We start from the raw sequence: 18,905 nt of genomic DNA, 5'->3' as shown, positions 1-18,905 counted from the left end.
CCATGTTCTTACCTACTTTCATATCATATTGTGATTTTCACAGCATTTCATAGCATTTAATAGTGTGCTGCAGCTATTTAAAAGTGCACCTAGAGCAATTATATATTTGGTTTAATCCTTTATCCAAGTGTAAGCAAACAAAGTTTGCACCTGAAGTATTTTCAGGACTGGGGCAACTCATGGTAAAGGTGGTATAAGTTCTCATCACTTGCCTTAGTATCTCCCATAATGCAAAGAACATCTCCTTGCAGACATGTATAATGCTATGCATTAAGGGAATGGCCACTAACCCAGACCAGTTTCGACCTTTATTGAGGTCTCATCAGTGGGAGCCAGACCCAGAGGTGGTGATACTAAAGTGGAAGTAATGAGAAGTCATATTTACCTATACCAGTTGCCAAAAGGTGTCACACCTTATTATTAAAATTCTCTGGATTAGAGATAGGTTGATGGATATATAATTCGTAACATAGCCAAGTTCCATCGACCTATCGCTAATCCAGAGAATTTTAATAATAAGGTGTGACACCTTTTGGAAACCGGTATAGGTAAATATGACTTCTCCATTATTTCCACCTTGGTATCACCCCCTCTGGGTCTGGCTCCCACTGATGAGACCCCAATAAAGGTCGAAACCAGTCTGGATAGTGGCTCTTCCCTTAATGCATAGCATTATATATGTCTGCAAGGAGATGTGTTTTGCATTATGGGAGATACTAAGGCAAGTAATGAGAACTTATAACACCTTTACCATGAGTTGTCCCAGTCCTGAAAGTACTTCATGCGCAAACTTTGTTTGCTTACACTCGGATAAAGGATTAAACCAAATATATAATTGGTAGCATAGCCAAGTGAAAAAACCTCCATGCACTTAGAGCACTTTTAAATGAGAGCACCAGGTTTTGACAACAAACTGCCATTTGCCCTATTCTGCTATGAACATTAGACGTTGAGTTACATTTGCTGAAGTGAGCACATGCACAAGACGTTTGTCAGATTAGTGACAATGAAAAAGATTAAACAATGTCTGTGTGTGAAGTTGGTTATGTTTTTTGATTGGAAAGGCACTGTCCATTATGAATTTGTACCACGTGGTCAGATGGTAAACAGAGTTGTACTAGGAAGTTTTAGCATGTTTGAGGGATGCTGTGTGCAGGAAGAGGCCTGAATTGTGAAAAAACCAGACCTGAATATTGCACCACGACCAATGCACCGGCTAGTGTGTCACTCCTTATCCGCAGTTAAAACCACTTTGAAAGGATGTTGTTTCCAAACCATATAGGAGATTGGGGAAAATACGATAAGAGAAATGCACGCCATCACAGAAAGTGCATTCCAACAATGGAAGAAACATTGGGAACAGTGTATCACCAGTAGAGGGGACTACTTTGAAAGGGACAGTGCTTAAAATGTTGCAAGATGAGCAACAGTCTTTATAGCAAAAGTTCGGTCTTTTTTTGAACATGCCTTGTATAACATCTGCATAAAGTGAAGAGATGAGTTTGATATCTAGTTTTGATATCAGATAATGTTACTTTCCTTTAAATTCATACAGATAACAAATAACAGTAGAGATAGTGTGGGAGAAAAAACCTTATGCTTAGATTTCATGTTGTGTGTCATGAAATTTCTTCCCATGAATTGCTGAAGAAGTCAATTATATTAATTAATACACTTATATAATTTAATAGAGTTGTAAAAAAGAAGAAAGTAGATTAAGTGTGATGTCATAAAATGTATGTTGGATCCACTTAAAAGTTATGATCATTACCGATGTACAATAATGCCTAATGGTGGTTTTGGTATCAAAAATGTAGAAAGAGAGATGATTTAACTGCTTAACTTGATCTGTGTGTCCTTGAGCAAGATAGTAACTAATCTACTTTCTGTAAATTAGTTACTATATAGTAATTGCTCATTCCAAAAGAGGAAAAAATAGTTATTTGAATACCATATTACCTTACTGTAGAGGAACTCGACAGCAAAAACCACTAAGGGAATAATGCATTCTAATATGCACCATAATGAGCTGAAATTTAATGTACAGCAGCAAAGTCCCAACTTCAGTCTCATAGAATTGATGCTACTTTAAATTCACTATTACGAACATTAAAAGCTGAAAACCTTCATTACAGTAAACTGAATTTCCAAGCAAATAACATTATAATCAGGACACAAAAGAAAATAATAGGAAATATAAATAAGAAAATTTGTGGGAAATGTAACAAAAGAAAAAAAAAATGTCCAATAGACAACAAAAAAAAAGTTAAACTGAAAGAAATAAAACAAAAGAAAATTCTGGGTAAACAGAAAGGAAATTGCAGGAAATCATATACACTGAAAACAGAACACAAAGGATTAACAGGAACCATACATAAAGTAACAAAATGACGAAACTGCATGAAATTATAAAAATCCACAATCAATGTTGAAATTATAAAAGATTACATTAGCTTAAATTAATATCGCTTACCTGAAATCTTCATAATGAACTACTGTAAATATACGAGGGTGGTCTGAAAAATTCTCGGCCTCAACTACAGATGGTAACACTATCGGCAAGATTTTTTTTTTCTAAGTTGGTACATCTGTCATAAGCATCCATGTGAAATTGTGAGTCATTCTATCAAGTAGTTTGTTTTATACAGCTATCTAAAGCAAAAAGTGTTGCCTGTATCCCTTGAAATGGATAAAATTGAGTATCAAGTGGTTATAAAATTCTTTGCAAAAAAAGGTTTAACACCAAAAGAAATTCATTCCAAGTTCATAAAAGTTTATGTGCACTCTTCTCCTTCATTTTCGACAATTAAGAAATGGGCTGCCGAGTTTAAATGTGGCCATACCAGCCTTGAAGATGACCATGTGAAGGACATCCGTCCAAAAAGTGTAACAACACCAGAAATCACTGATCAAGTGCACGATATGGTTTTGGATGACCTGCGAGTCAAAGTGCATGAAATTGCTGAGACTATAGGCATTTCAAAAGAATGTGTAGGATATATTTTGCATGAAGAATTGCAATTGAAAAAGCTTTGCACAAGATGGGTGCCGTGCTTGCTCACAGCAGATCAAAAATACACTTGCATGAAAATCTCTGGACAGTGCTTGGAGCATTTTAACAAGTATAAAACTGATTTTGTGCATCGATTTATTACTATGGATGAAACTTGGATTCATCATTACACACCAGAATCCAAATATGTCCAAATTTGGATTCTGGTGTGTAATGATGTTCTGTGTAATGATGATCTTCTGTCCAAATAGTCAAAACAGTGGACAGAAGCCAGCTGTTCAGCACCAAAGAAGACAAAGTCGGTTCCATCAGCAGGAAAGGTCATGACATCAGTGTTTTGGGATGCTAAAGGCATTTTGTTTATTAATTATCTTGAAAAGGGTAAAAAAATAACCCAGGAACATTATTCCGATCTTTTAACCAGACTAGACGAAAAAATTTGTGAGAAAAGACCCGGTTTGCAGAAGAAAAAAAATCATCTTTCATCAGGACAATGCACCTACCCACAAAGGTGTTTTTGGCAATGGGAATAAGGGATCTGCACTATGAATTGTTGGAACATCCGCCCTATTCCCAGATTTGGCTCCCTCTGACTTCTACCTCTTCCCAAAACTAAAACTCTTCCTCGCTGGTCAGCGTTTTTCTTTGAATCAAGAGGTGATTGCAGCTGTAGAGGGGTATTTTGCAGACTTTACTGAGAACCACTACAGGGATGGGATAATGGAGGTGGAGCATTGCTAGAATAAATGTACTAGTCTTAAAGGAGATTACATTGAAAAATAAAAATGATTTTGATATCATAAATTTGTTTTTTCATTATTAGGCCAAGAACTTTTCAGATCCCCCTCGTATGCAGATTCTAAAAAAAAAAACTTGAATTATTCTATTCCATGCTTATTGTGTTATTATATGTTTGACAAAAACTAAAATTTCTAAATCAGAAGCTTAGATTTATTTATGTTTTATTTATTTATTTTTAGTTATTGCTCAAAACAATTAGGGGATATTTTAGTTTCTGTCAGATAATTATAAATTTCTGCAAATAATTATAACTATTGGGTACTTTATACATGAATAAATATTTCTTACTTATCAATTATACCTTAGGGGTATAATTGATGAGATATTGTTTAAATAATTGATATTTATTACAAATTTAACAAATTATACATTTTAGTGTGAAATAATTTTAACAAGAATAACAACAAGAATAGCCAAAAACACTTTTGCTAATTTTTAATAGGCTGTATGGTCTCCATTAACAGCCCAAACAGTGATTTTGGGTTATTTCTTGTGGGATATTTCCCCACTCTTTCTGTGGGAGCAATTTCGAGCTCTTGAAGCGATCGTGGTAGCATCAGTCGAGCAGAAACACACCAACCTAAAGCATCCCAGGCATGTTTGATTCGATTACGATAGGGTGAACATACAGGCTAGTCCATTTGTTCAATACCTTCTTTCTCAAACCACTCTTGTACCAAATTTGCACGAGCATTGTCACCCATAAAAATGAATTCTTGGCCAATTGCAGTAGCATATGGATGAACTATAGGTTCCAAAATCTCATCACGATACCTTTGGGCTGTTAAGGAACCGTTTCTGATAAAATAGAGATCGATATAGTCACCTATACTTATTCCAGCTCATACCATCAAACTCCCACCTTGATGATGGGGTCTTTCACGAACATACTGTGGATCATCACTAAAAAGTACACAAGCCCAATCCTCATTTGTCTACTTGCAGTGTTCCTGTGCCCAAATTTTTTGGGCTCTTTTGTGATTTGCAGAAAGTGGAATGCAAACCATTGGTCTTCAAGCATATAAACCTATGGCATGAAGACAATTTACAACATTTCCTGTCTCCAGAAAGCGATTCCAAAGTCACGAAATTACACTTCGAGATACACGACACGCTTGAACAACAACTTGCTGTGTTTGTCTGGCTTCTAATTGACCAATGGATCTCCAAGCCATGGATTCCAGGATATCATGTTGCTCTGCCATTTTTAACAAAATAATGGGTGGCAGGTGACAAGTTTACAATTGAAGTGAGAGCAACAAGCCACTTTTATACTCCCCACATGATAGTACGGCTAAGACACAAGACACACTTCGACAAGTCTTAACATGATTTTAACATCATTCGATTTGATTACAATAGGGTAATCCACTGTAAAATCAGGGGGAAGACAAGGATGCACATCATCTCCACTCTTATTCATTGTCTATATAGATCACATTAATTTAAAGAAATGTGGCATTAGCCCTAATATTAGAACTGGAGATGTGAAACTTAGCTCTTTGCTTTATGCAGATGATGTACTCCTAAAACTTATCTAGTGCAAGTCTCCAGAATTCTCTAACTAAATTGAATAACAGCTGCAACAAATTTGGCAAGAAAATGATATAGCTCAAGTTGATGAATACGGAAAGTGTATTTTATAGTAATTCCATTATAAGAGAACTATTTGACAAAAGTGTGGCAATAATAATTCCCTTGTGTCTTCACATCATGGAATTATGAATTGTCATTATTTCTATATACCTATTATCATTCCCTCCAGACTATTTGACTCAACATAATATCATACATTCCCCTACCTTCCAAGTGTCCATCCTCACAAGAGGTCACCCCTGCTTTCATTCACCCTGACAAATAGCTTCCCTACACTAATACTCTCACTTTCCCTGAGAACAGCATTCTCTCCAGATGCCTGCGTCTTTCATTCAAATGCAGTACATCCCTTGCATACAGTTCTCTTCTATTCTGAAAGGAGCTCCGAGCATCCTCTTTTGATACATTCTTGCTATCATGCCATTCATTATTGATGCATCTCATCTGTGCATTATTATATCTAGGTAACAAGCTCACTATATTCCATCTCATACACTTTTGTCATACAACTTCAAGCATAAACCTCAAATCTCTTGCTACCTTATTCATACCACCTCTCAGGTCTGACCATCACAATCATCTCATCCATTCTTTCACCTCTCTTAATTGCTATCACTATTATTCCTCAAGGCAAGCACTCCTCTAGCATCCTATCTTGCACTGCACGAATCATCGAATATCCATACATCATACATCTCACTGCTCCATTAATTTCTTGCTCATCTGCATCTCCCATTCTCTTGCTTCCACTCTTGTTCTTCTTGCTGAGTTATTACTCAGCCTTTGACATTTTTTTCTATATTTTCTACAACCACAGTTCATTTATCAGGGAAGACCTTTCTACATGAATTTCTCTTTGTGATTTTGGATCTCAAAATCACAAAAAGGCATTGATTGACGTCGTCACTGCCTTTATAAGCAGGCCAGAAGTCCCCATCCATATGCAGTTCAATTCAGAACTTATCAAGTCAGCTTCTCATCCTTTACCTTCATTTAGGGGACAGTTCCCCCCCCCCACACACACACACTCCTATTTATAAAATTACTTTTGCAAGAGATCTGCATTTACCTACTGTTAAGGGTGTTTTTCTTGATTTTTTATGGATACTTCAACAAAACAGGGCACTGTACAAAATTTTTTCCTGTATTAAATCCTGTTCCACTGCTATTCATTTATACACTTTTTTTAAATTCTTTATATGTCACAATTACTATTCAACCTTTACAGTGAAACTATAATGAAAAGATCTCTAGAAAAGTGGAATGGAGGCATTAAAATAGGAGGCCAAACAATTGCTAACCTACGATACGCAGATGACAGTGATAATAGCCACAAATGAACAGGAATTAAAATCCATCCTAAATCAATTAGAATGGGAAAGCTTAAGCCATAGTTTACAAATAATTCAAGATAAAACCAAAACAATGATTTTAAACAATGCAGAAGATATATATAGAAGGAATTGAAATTGTCGACAATTTCAACTACCTTGGAATGATAATAACGAAAAAAGATGGATGTAGAAAAGAGATAAGAAGAATAGCACCAGCTAAGAAAGCAATGACTGATTTAACTAGATCTGGAAAGAGAGGCACATCTCCAAAAAGACCAAAATTAAGCTTGTAGAAACCTAAGTTTTTTCGATCTTTCTCTGTTTCTGAGTCTTGGACAAAAAAAAAAAGAGAAGATTTGAGCTCTGGTGCTAAAGCAGAATGTTAGAATGAAGAAATGAATATCCGCACAAGACTAACAAACATAACTGACAAGAGAATTGTGCAATATTTTAGACACATATGCAGAAGGGAAGTCAACTGCCTGGAAAAAATAATCATCCAGCATAAACCATATGGAAAAAGAAAAAGAGAGAAAATCCGAAACAAATGGATTGACCAAACAAAGAATCACTGGACTTGTACTGGAATAAGCAATAAGAGAAGCACAGGGGGGGGAAATAAATGGTGAAGCATCATCAGGAAGGTCAAGTGCTCAAACATGAGATCAGAGAAAGAGAGATCTCACAAATCAGATAATGCAAATAAACGGACATGCATTAAAAGTTACTATTTTACAAATATTGCAGTTGATAAATTTATAGCAAGCAGATGCAGAAATACTGGCATGTCAATGGAAAAAAAATAATAAAAAACAAAAAAAAAATCACTTACCTCTGTGCTTCCCTTTCATCTTTTGGAGTATAATTAGCAAGAGAATCTAAGATGAAAACTTGTCCCCATTCTGTACATTCGTTAAGAGCAGTAAGCAACTTGTTAATTGTTTGTGCATTCATGTCAATTAAAGGCTGACCACTGCTTGATGTTTCATTTATTTCTGACAAAGCAGCCACAGCATTAGCTACAACCTATATAACAATTATATGTTTTAAAGTATACTTATAAAATATGCAAAATAATAATCTGAAATAAAGAAATGATTAGTCATCTTCATATCCAGAGATAACAGAAGAATTATGATATTGTGTATTTAGACCGTTTGATAGTGATCAAACTATCAAAAGGAGTGTGAAAGAGGTAATATTGAAGAAATAAACAGAGAGGAGTACAGCATAAAGCAAGAACCTAGAAACTTGGACATGTGCTTTAAAATACCACATGAGAGTCTGAGACTAGGAAATAAAAGGTGAGAAAGCAGAAACAAGTGAAACAGGATATGGCAAGGTACTGTAATTCCATGAGGGTGGACTAGGTGACAAGTAATGAAATATTCTCTGGAAGTGAATATTTGTGACATGACCAAGTCAGTGTGAAAGCAAGCAGAAAAAGTGAAATATATAAAAGTTGTTGAATGAGGAGAAAAAAACAGAGTCAAGATTATAAGTGTTACCAAGATATGACAAATGAGTTGTGTGTCTGTGTGAGAGAGAAATGCCATGCAGTGTGTTGATGCATGAGGCAATTATGATTGTCAAAAGGATACGAGGGTGGTCTGAAAAGTTCTCGGCCTCGACCATAGATGGCAATACTATCGACAAGATTTTTTTTTTCCAAGTTCAAACATCTGTCATAAACATCCATGTGAAATTGCAAGTCATTCTATCAAGTAGTTTGTTTTATACAGCTGTCTGAAGCAAAAGTGTTGACTGTATCCCTTGAAATGGATAAAATTGAGTATTGTGCTGTTATAAAATTCTTTGTAAAAGAAGATTTAACACCAAAAGAAATTCATTCAAAGTTCATAAAAGTTTATGGGCACTCTTCTCTTTCGTTTTCGACAATTAAGAAATGGGCTGCCGAGTTTAAACATGGCCGTAACAGCCTCAAGATGATCCACATGAAGGACGTCCAAAAAAGTGTAACACCACCAGAAATCATTGATCAAGTGCACGATATGATATTGAATGACTGACGCGTCAAAGTGCGTGAAATTGTTGAGACCATAGCCATTCAAAAGAATGTGTAGGAATGAAGTGCCACGCTTGCTCACAGCAGATCAAAAATGCACTCGCATGAAATCTCTAAACAGTGCTTGGAGCGTTTTAACAAGAATAAAATTGATTTTATGCCTCGATTTATTACTATGGATGAGAAATGAATTCACTTACACACCAGAATCAAAACAGTGGACAGAAGTCAGATTTTCAGTGCCAAAGTCTGTTCCATCAGCAGGAAGTAGCATCCGTGTTTTGGGATGCTAAAGGCATTATGTTTATTAATTATCTTGAAAAGGGTAAAACAATAACTGGGAAATATTATTCCAGTCTTTTAACCGGACTAGACGAAAAAAATCGTGAGAAAAGACCCGGTTTGCAGAAGAAAAAAATTTATCTTTCATCAGGACAATGCACCTACCCATAAAGGTGTTTTTGGCAATGGGAATAAGGGATCTGCACTATGAATTGTTGGCACATCCACCCTGTTCCGCAGATTTGGCTACCTCTGACTTCTATCTCTTTTCCAAAACTAAAACTCTTCCTCGCTGGTCAGCGTGTTTATTCTAATCAAGAAGTGATTGCATCTGTAGAGGGGTATTTTGCAGATCTTACTGAGAATCACTACAGGGACGGGATAATGGTGCTGGAGCATCGCTGGAATAAATGTACTAGTCTTAAGGGAGATTATGTTGAAAAATAAAAATGATTTTTGAAATTATAAATTTGTTTTTTCATTGTTAGGCCAAGAACTTTTGGACTACCCTCGTATGTACTTACAGAATGGATTACATGGGTATTTGGTATGAGATGCTTGGAGAAATTTTTGTTCAGTGAAAGAAATTAAATTACCATTGATCCTATGGGCTAAATATCCTACAACTCTTGTGTATTCAACTCCTTCTAAGATTAGAATTACCATTATGCAGCTTGATATTGAAAATATTCTCATTGAGCCATGAATGAGAAATCCTGAATCAATATAAATGATGCACCTTTAATAGCATTTTAATTTCACATAATTTATGCAGCTGAGTAGTACAATAGCTACATTTAGTGGGAGCCAATTACATATATCATGTTGCCTGTGAAAACAACAGCAGACCCCACTAGATATTTTGAACCATCTATTCTGATCAGCAGAAAATTAAGTATTTTGCTCTATATGTTATAAATTTTATAGCAGAGAGAAAAATGGAGCATTTCACAAATTGTACACAGAGAACTACATGGTGGGATGTAGGTATGCATGGCTGTATAGCAGCCTGAGTTCAGCAGTAATCTTCTGAGAGGCTAGTAGTAATTCTTGTAGTAGCAAGCTTGTAGTAATTCTTTAATGTGCCATCCAAAGGTGCTATGTGGCAGTGAGATATAATATAATACAGTTGGCTCTCACTATAGCAAACTTGTAGGGACCACAGGAATTAGCATACCATTCTATTCATTCAAGCTTTGGTTGAGATTTTCCAATAGTTTGCTATAGTGAGTGATTTCATTACAGTGGTTGCTCCAGTGAAAGTGAACTATAGCAAGTTTTGCCAATGTGGACAACCAAAACAGATCTTATTTAGATAGAATACATTATTATAAACAGCTGCTACAATGGAAGGGACAGATTGTTCATTTATCTAACATGAAGACTAGGAATAGGTGATGTTCAAAACATACTACCTGCAGTTCTGATTGCTTGATGGCAGATAGGATATGACTAGAGAGTGAAACTTCTAGCATGGACACGCACTCACACCCAAAACCCATAATCAGTCTTAAACAGATACATGCTCAATATAGACAGAACAAAGAATTTCAAAATGCACTCCAAGAAATAGAACACAGGAAACAAAGGATGTTTACCATTCTTTGGCACTAGAAATATTAGCCCTTTATTGAGAACAAGTTCCAAGAACTTTATCTTTGTCACAACTGAAAAATCCGGAATGTATTATGGAGGGGGGGGGGGTTGATGGTTTGCAGCAACTATGCAACAGTGATAAACCAGTAACAAAATCTGCTTCTGGTACAAGAAGACTGTACACAAAACCATGTAGGATACCCACCTCCCACTTGAACTTAAAGAGAAGGGGGGGGGGGGAGGGGAATCCTTCAAAATCAAAGTTGTGTAGGTCTTTATAAGTATACTGAACATCTAAGCTACATTAGATCATTTGCTCTATTAATGAAAAACTAAGTGCTGAATTTTTAGGAAAAGTATCTGTAATGGAGGTTTCCAATTATATTAAATCTAAATGATCTAATATACAAAATTATGTTTATGTAAGCCAAACTGTCTTAGAAATAAAAGTTGTTGCTCTTGAAATCACGAGTTCTTAAGATCTTACATAAGCAGCTGGTCAGGACAACCAGACAATTTATCAGAATGTTTGAATCCTCACCTAGACCCAGTTTTGGAAAGCAGTAATAATTACCCTTTAATAGACATTAAAAAAAAACTCAGAGAAGATACAACACAACACAGTAACAAATACAATTTTATAAGAGCTGATAATCCATGGAAAATACAGCAGATATTTGACCATTCAAAACTGATACCATCCGAGGCTGCAGCATTTGCTCGACGTTAATGCAAATCAACTTTCAGTTCTTTCCTGAATGGCCTGTTGTACAGTTTCAGACTGAACAGAACAAAATTTGATGTCAGGCTTTTTAAGCTCTTTGGCATATATGAATATTCAAGTACATAAGAAATTTTATTAATTTTACTTCAACCAGTTTCTTGCACTTTTGATTTGTTTCAAGAACAAAGTATTGAAAGGATGCTGAATAACAGAACTAACTACAACTTACAAAGATAAAAACTGGAATCTAATGATAAAAATACAGACACTGTGCATCCAATATTCACATGCAAGCATCAAGGTGGTTAACATAACATTCTATGTTGAAAGTTTATTTTTCACTTGGTTAGACTATAATAAATTTAGTTTAATCCTTTATCCAAGTGTGAGCAAACAAAGTTTGCACCTGAAAATATCTTCAGGACTGAGGTAAGGTAGTACAACAACATATTTCTCTAAATCCAGAGTAATTTAATAATAAGGTGGCACACCTTTTGGCAACTCCTATTGATAAGGATGATCTCTCCTATTGCTTCTGCCTTAGTATCTCCACTCTGGGCCTGGCTCCCACTGATGAGACCTCAATAAAGGTCGAAACCGGTATGGGTAGTGCCCTCCCTTAATGCATAGCAGTATACATGTCTGCAAGGAGATGTGCTGTGCATTATGGGAGATACTTAGACAAGGAGTTGAGAGCTTGATCCACCTTTGCTGCGAGTTGCCCAGTGTTGTACTACCTTACCCCAGTCCTGAAGATATTTTCAGAAGCAAACTTTGTTTGCTCACACTTGGATAAAGGATTAAACTAAATTTATTAAACATTCTATCCTTCCATAATAATTAAATATTCAGTTATGTTTAGAAATTCTGCATGAAAATAAGTCTTCTAAACCAAAATTATACAGAAAGTCATTGTTGAAAGCCTACTTTTTTTTTTTTTTTTTAAAGCAGACTGGTCTTCCATAAGTGCTGTAAAAACAGAAACCATACCATGAAAAAACCAAGTAAGATTAAATCCAGGACCGCATCTATCCTAAAATGTACTGTGAACAATTTCACCAAGAAAGAGTTTGAGGGAGAAGAGGGGAAAAAATGTTTACAAATTTGGAAGTCTCTATAACAAATCGAAGAAAATAAAACATCCACTGGAAGGAAAAAACAGTCAACTACTCATCAGCTGAATTAAACAAAGATACTATTAAGGTTAGAATAGACTTTAAATTATGCAGTCACACTAAGGAATATTCTGCAAGTCAACTTTACAGTCCATGAAAGAGGTGCTGTCACTCTCAATGGAAGGAGCAATTACAGATTATGTAGTTTGCTAGGTTCTCCATTATGAAGATAGGCTGAACATATTAGCAGACTAACAGAGTCAAAATTAAGCAAAGTGGATACCAAGAAAAGAAAAAGTTGTCAAAGAACCATATGGAGGGATAATTAACAAAAGTATGACATACATTGGCTAAGGACAAATAACTGAAAATTTATGGGAGAAGCATATATCCATCAGTGGATGAAATGAGGCTGATAAAGAATATTATATACTATACAAATATATGGGATTATTAATTTTATACACTTCTTAAAACTTACCAAAAGAGACAAGATCTATTTATTCTAAAGAGAAAGATTTTAGCAAATAACTTACCTTTCTGAGAAACAAACTCTCTTTCAGAATTACAGCTGAACACAATCTTCATCTATTAGGAAATTAAAACAAACTCTTTCTGCTCAGTGGATACAAATTCAAGATCTAGAGGCTACCTACTCATACAAATGCACTTAACATAGCCATTCTTAACACCTGACAGCCAAAACTGAATTTTATAGCACAATACATATGTGGTCTGTTTTAGATAAGTATTAATCCAAACCCTGAACATATCATTCATCAAATTCAGTCAATCAAAGTATCGCATTTCTATATTACAAAGAACTAACTAACTGATAAAGACGTCGAGAGTTTGCAAGGTGTTGCACCACCTTAGCTCAGTCCTGAAGATACTTCCAGGTGCAAACTTTGTTTGCTCACACTTGGATAAAGGATTAAACTAAACTTATTAACTGATAAAGAATATTACACAAAACAAACTATACAAATATATGGGATCATTACTATATGGGATTTTTATGCACACTCATTTTTATGCACACTTCTTAAAACTCTTACCAAAGGAGCAAGATATATATATAAGATAGATCTATAATAAGATCCTTCTTATCAACTTGCATGCATCTGTTGTATCTCCTTTCTCTATTTCTCAAACTATAAAGACCAGATTTTCTCAATCTATCCTTGAATGCACAATTCATCTCATTTATCTCTCTGGATCTTTTCAATTATCTATCCTTCTCCATAGAGCCCAGGTAACAATGTATGAGCAAAGTGGTCCACGTGGCCTTATCTAAGCCTTGTACAAGTAGAACACCTTCCTATTATTTCTAAAATATCAGTGTCCTCTTCAAAAGTGCAGTTTCAGTCCAAAATGCATAACCTTATACTTCGACAACATTGAACTGACATCCATTATCATATATATGCTCACAAAACCAGACTGTTCAAAATATGAGTGTGCAGCACTGTTCTCACCCACCTTTGCCTCGTCAATAAATCAGATATTGCCTTCTACATCATCCCAAGTGCAGAACCTGTAATACATCATTGATGACCACATCCATATATCACTTTATGAAACTTATCAGTAGATTGTTCTCTGTCACAAGCCTATTTTGTACAGCCATCCTTTTGAATTTTCTGTAACAACTCTGCATGGAATCCCATCAAATGCCTTGGCAAAATCTAGAAATAAAATGGCATATCCATCCCCCTTATCCAACTCTGCTCTCACTGTCATAGAATATGAATAAACAAAGCTAAATCTTGTTTTAGGAAAGCCACATTTCCTTTACAGAAGATGTAGAGTGATCCTTAATGTATTGAAGATTCTGATTAAGGCCTACATCCAAAGACAAGTTGATAGCACAAGAAATACTGACTACTCTATAATCTGATCAGTTCTAGTTCAACACTTGCATAATGGAATTATCTTACCTTTCTGGAGGCCTTAAGAATTTGCATTTACTTCCAGACTGTCATTGACTGGTTAACTGAACTGTTACTCTGTATATAGTTTTGCTCAATAATTTCTTGCATTTTCTAACCTTTCTAACAAAAGGTTAGAAAATTCTTTAAAAAGGGGAGCTTAGTGTCAAGTTCATTGTAGTCATTTGCCCATATACGATTTATTCAGTTAAAACTGAAAGAAAATTTATTGCTTCTCACTTCATACAGAAATGAGCCCAGTAAAGTTCATGAATCAAGAACCTGTTTAAGATTCTCAATCTAAAATGAGATTTGATTTTTTTTTATGATGCGAAGACATCAAAGGTCATACTGCACCAGGACACAAGTTACAGCAGTGCATATGGTAAACGGTTAATAGGACAATCAAATATCCATACACTTGGCAGGATTCAAGCCCACAGCCTCTTGGCTGGTTGAAGATGTTATAGTTTTTGTTATACTTTCAATGAAGTATACTGAGACCTTCAATGTTTCCACTGTACAAGCAGGAATTTATTTTCTTCTTATGTGAAATGAAGAAAATAAATGTTTTGTTGGAAGAACGAGAAATCTGAACATTTTTTCCTAAAAGCATAAATTTTGATTATATAACTGAAGGAGCCAATGTACAGAAGGTGCTTTTCATATATTTTCATGTTGCAATCTGAAGTACATACCGATGCTCAAATAGTTAAGCTACATTGATTTTTATGTTGTACTGTAGGTGCGTGTGCACATGCGGGCACATGCGCACACACACGCTCGATTCCTCCTGTCATAGCTATGTTTCATTTATGAGGAATGTTTAGAAAACAAGTTCTGATTGGTTGTAAATGAATGAAATTTTCAATATTACTTTATCAAAAGTTTACACATACTGTCAGCTACTTCTCTATATATATTCACCCCCTAAACAGGATAACAGCATCCACCTGGAATATAGGGGAAAAGTTGGCTCAGATCCTTAAAAGAAAGAGGTGAATTCCCCAACTTCATTACTATGTTCGAGAAGAAGTAGAACCGTTTGGAGACATATTGTACAAAGGGGATTCAACCTGTCACCAAATGGATGAGATGAAGAAGAAACTGAAATATTTGTTATACTAGGATATGTAAGTAGACCATAACCGCTTTATCAGAAAATTCAAGAAAACTTCAAAAATATGTACACCCACTCAATGCAATAAAGAACAAAAACATCACTTACATCATGTCTGGTCATTGTTCAAGAATCTCCTGCATGCACACGGATATCATACACATTATGTTTTGTAATGTAATAATTCCATTTAGCACATAAACAATCACATGTCCATTGTTAAACCAGTTTTCCACCATTAATTCTATCCACATTCGAAAGAGTAATATCTCCTGTCTAAGTGATATCTAACAAGCTTTGTTGAAGTGTACAAAGGGGTATACAAAACTAGTTGAGAAGTGAAAACCAAAAAAGTTTTATCATAAAATCATCTTCATACCACAACCTATAAGGAAGTTTGAATTATAAATCTTATCAAAGTCCAGTAAAATTTATACATAAAAAATATTAAATTAATTTTACAAAATCTGAAATTAAAAAAAAAAAAAACTGAAGTGTCAAACAACTCTACAACCCACAAGAGAGAAACAGCCTATCAATTTGATCCTATCAATTCACATGTAGTAATGTTTCACTAATTTCATTAAGACTTTCTATGAAGACTTACAGAAGAATAATACTTTTCTAGTAAGCTACATATGTGTAGGTGATAGCATGCTTTGCAAACCCAGATAGTGTCAGTTCATGGTACTTAATGTATTTCTTATGTTCCATGTGATAAAGGAAAATGTAGTGCTCCCAGATTAGCCCAGACATGGCACTGATGTGCTTATAGGCCCTTTGACCTTTTGTGTATAGGATCAATATATATTTAAAAAATAATAATATTCTGTATTTGTTTCTTCAAATCTCATGTTAATAAATATTATGTTAATAAATAAAGAAATAAAGAATAAAGATATTCTTTATTTCCAATTTAAGTCCAATTGTAGTAATAATATGCTAAATATCCACAAATCTTTCAAAGAAATTACTATTAAATCTCCACAACTAAAAACTTGACAGGTCATTTTTTTTTGTGATTTTCAGTATTCAGAGGAGGTCAATATTCTTTAAACATTAATAAAAGCTCAAAAGCGATTGAATTCACAATATTCTAAAATTTATGCTAAATATCCACAAATCTTTCAAAGAAATTACTATTAAATCTCCACAACTAAAAACTTGACAGGTCATCATTTTTTTTGTGATTTTCAGTATTTCAGATGTGAATTGCAGTATTCAGAGGAGGTCAATATTCTTTAAACATTAATAAAAGCTCAAAAGCGATTGAATTCACAATATTCTAAAATTTATGCACATTATTAATTTAACATTTATACCATTGGATTAGAATCAGAAAGCAAATCTCTAAGTTGATCCAGGAAACCTTGATCTTCAACCAATTGTGCATTAATATCATGCAATTTGGCTACACAAACTGCTGCTGTTTTTCTTACGTATGGGTCTTCATCTTTGAGACATTTTCTCAAAGGTTCACAAAGATATTCTGTTATTTTATCTACTCTGATGCAGCCCATAGTCCGTACTGCTAAGGCTCGAATAAGTGGGTTAGGATCTTCACAGTCCTGTTAAAAAAAAAAAAAAAAAATGATGAAACTTATATATGAGAATAATTATAAGAATTTTGCAATGAAAACTGATACCACCAAGTTTCATGATTTTAAAGTTTTCTTAACATTCAAAAGAAACTTAAACTCATGATTACATTTAACAATGTTTCCTCTTGAATGTACAATGATTTACTTATTTAAAAAGATGAGTATATTTTAAATAAGTTATAAGAATATATTATAAAATAGAAATATATTGAAAATACTCTCATTAAAATACAATTATTTAGATTGAACAGAAAATACTTAATCTTTATTTGAGTTGTAAGTCAGCAGTTAGAATTGAAGTACAGGAAGATGGTTTAATGTTAAATCTGGTGTGAGACAAGGATGTACATTATCCCCTCTCTTATTCATTATCTATATGGATTACATTATGAAGGAAAGTGGTATTAAACATGATATCAGAATTGGAGATGTTAATGTCAGCTCTTTGCTTTATGCGGATGATGTTATACTTCTAAATAAATCCGCTACAAGTTTGTAAGATTCCCTGACTAAACTGAATAACTGCTGTAATAGATATGGTATAAAGGTCAGCATTAAAAAGACAAAGACAATGAAAATAGGTAGAATTGTTGAAAATGTCAACTGTATTGTGAACAGGGAACCTGTGGAACAAGCAAAACATTTCAGCTACCTAGACACGATTTTTAGTGAAGATGGTAAATTAAATATGGAAATAGACAGCAGAATCAACAAAGCTGGTATGGTAGGAAGTCAACTGAATAAATTCATAAGGAATAAGAGAGAAATTAGTCGGAACACTAAATTAGCTGTATACAAGACAGTGTTCAAACCAGTTTTAACTTATGGATCTGAGAGCTGGGTAAGAAGTAAAACACTAGACCAAAGACTAGAGACCGCAGATATGAGAGTCCTGAGAAAGATTAGAGGTGTGAACAAATGGCATCAATGGCAATATCATATTAAAAACAAGGATATTAGGAAAGAACTTAACATTGTTAGTATCTAGGAATGTGTTAGCAGAGTTAATCTCCTGTGGTATGGTCGCCTAAACAGAATGGGAGAGGAAAGATTAACAAAACAAGTGTTCTTTGACAGGTTGGCAGGGAAAAAAAGACCCAGTGGAAGACCAAGATATAGGTGGATTGATATGGTACAAAGTGTCTTCTATCCCAATGGCTTTAACAGGCCTTTAAGGCCCCCCAACCTTCCAAGCATGCTTGGATTTCGTAACCGAAATACGAGGATAGAATGGTCACTCCTATGCCTCAAAGTATTCTTGGCTGTATCCCTGTGTGTTCACGGGACCAGTTTGCCTGCTTGCGGGATGAAAAACACCAGATAAACTGGCAGAAAAAACCCTACTGCCAGCGCCCAAGTCCGGCTAACTTGGCTATGGCTGAGGAAGATCCTTCAGCTCCTCACGTCTCCAATGGGAATTGAACCTAAGAGACTCCTTCCCCAAGCATATGGTTGCGAAGCGCAAAGCCACTAGGCTAACCGTGCGGATGTACAAAGTGTCTTAGACGTTAGAAATATAAGATCTGATAATGTTGGAGTCTTGACAAATAACAGACTGATTTGGAGGAAAATTGTAGATAGGAAGTTAGTAATGATGTAAATTTTTCATGTAGTACTATCATATCCTGTACACCACTTGAGGGTACATGTCAGGAATTTGATGAACTAGAAAACAAGTGAAAATCTTAGAAGACAAAAAATAGTTATGGTTATAAACTGAAAGCATTTAAGGGAAAAGAACAAACTGATACATGTGATATACTTAA

The 18,905-nt window shown here is 34.9% G+C and overlaps 1 protein-coding gene across 4 annotated transcripts in view; it reads right to left on the bottom strand.

The window, feature by feature from the left end:
* The window catches only part of LOC150095632 (AP-1 complex subunit beta-1-like), a 246,521-nt gene that overhangs the window by 187,510 nt on the left and 40,106 nt on the right, over positions 1-18,905 (bottom strand). For all 4 annotated transcript variants that reach the window (XM_090410443.1, XM_090410440.1, XM_090410441.1 and 1 more), the window contains 2 exons: positions 16,861-17,106; positions 7,577-7,770 (listed from right to left, as the gene is read on the bottom strand). In XM_090410443.1, coding sequence (XP_090266569.1) covers positions 7,577-7,770; positions 16,861-17,106 — 440 coding nt within the window. The remainder of the gene's footprint in view (positions 1-7,576; positions 7,771-16,860; positions 17,107-18,905) is intronic.

Source organism: Typopeltis vanoorti, chromosome 20 (assembly GCF_054136105.1).
Source record: "Typopeltis vanoorti isolate ZY-2024b chromosome 20, IOZ_Tvanoo_1.0, whole genome shotgun sequence".
In the NCBI taxonomy this organism is placed as follows: Eukaryota; Metazoa; Arthropoda; class Arachnida; order Uropygi; family Thelyphonidae; genus Typopeltis; species Typopeltis vanoorti.
Note: the sequence above shows the minus strand (reverse complement) of the source record. Positions and strands in the feature narration are given on the sequence as shown.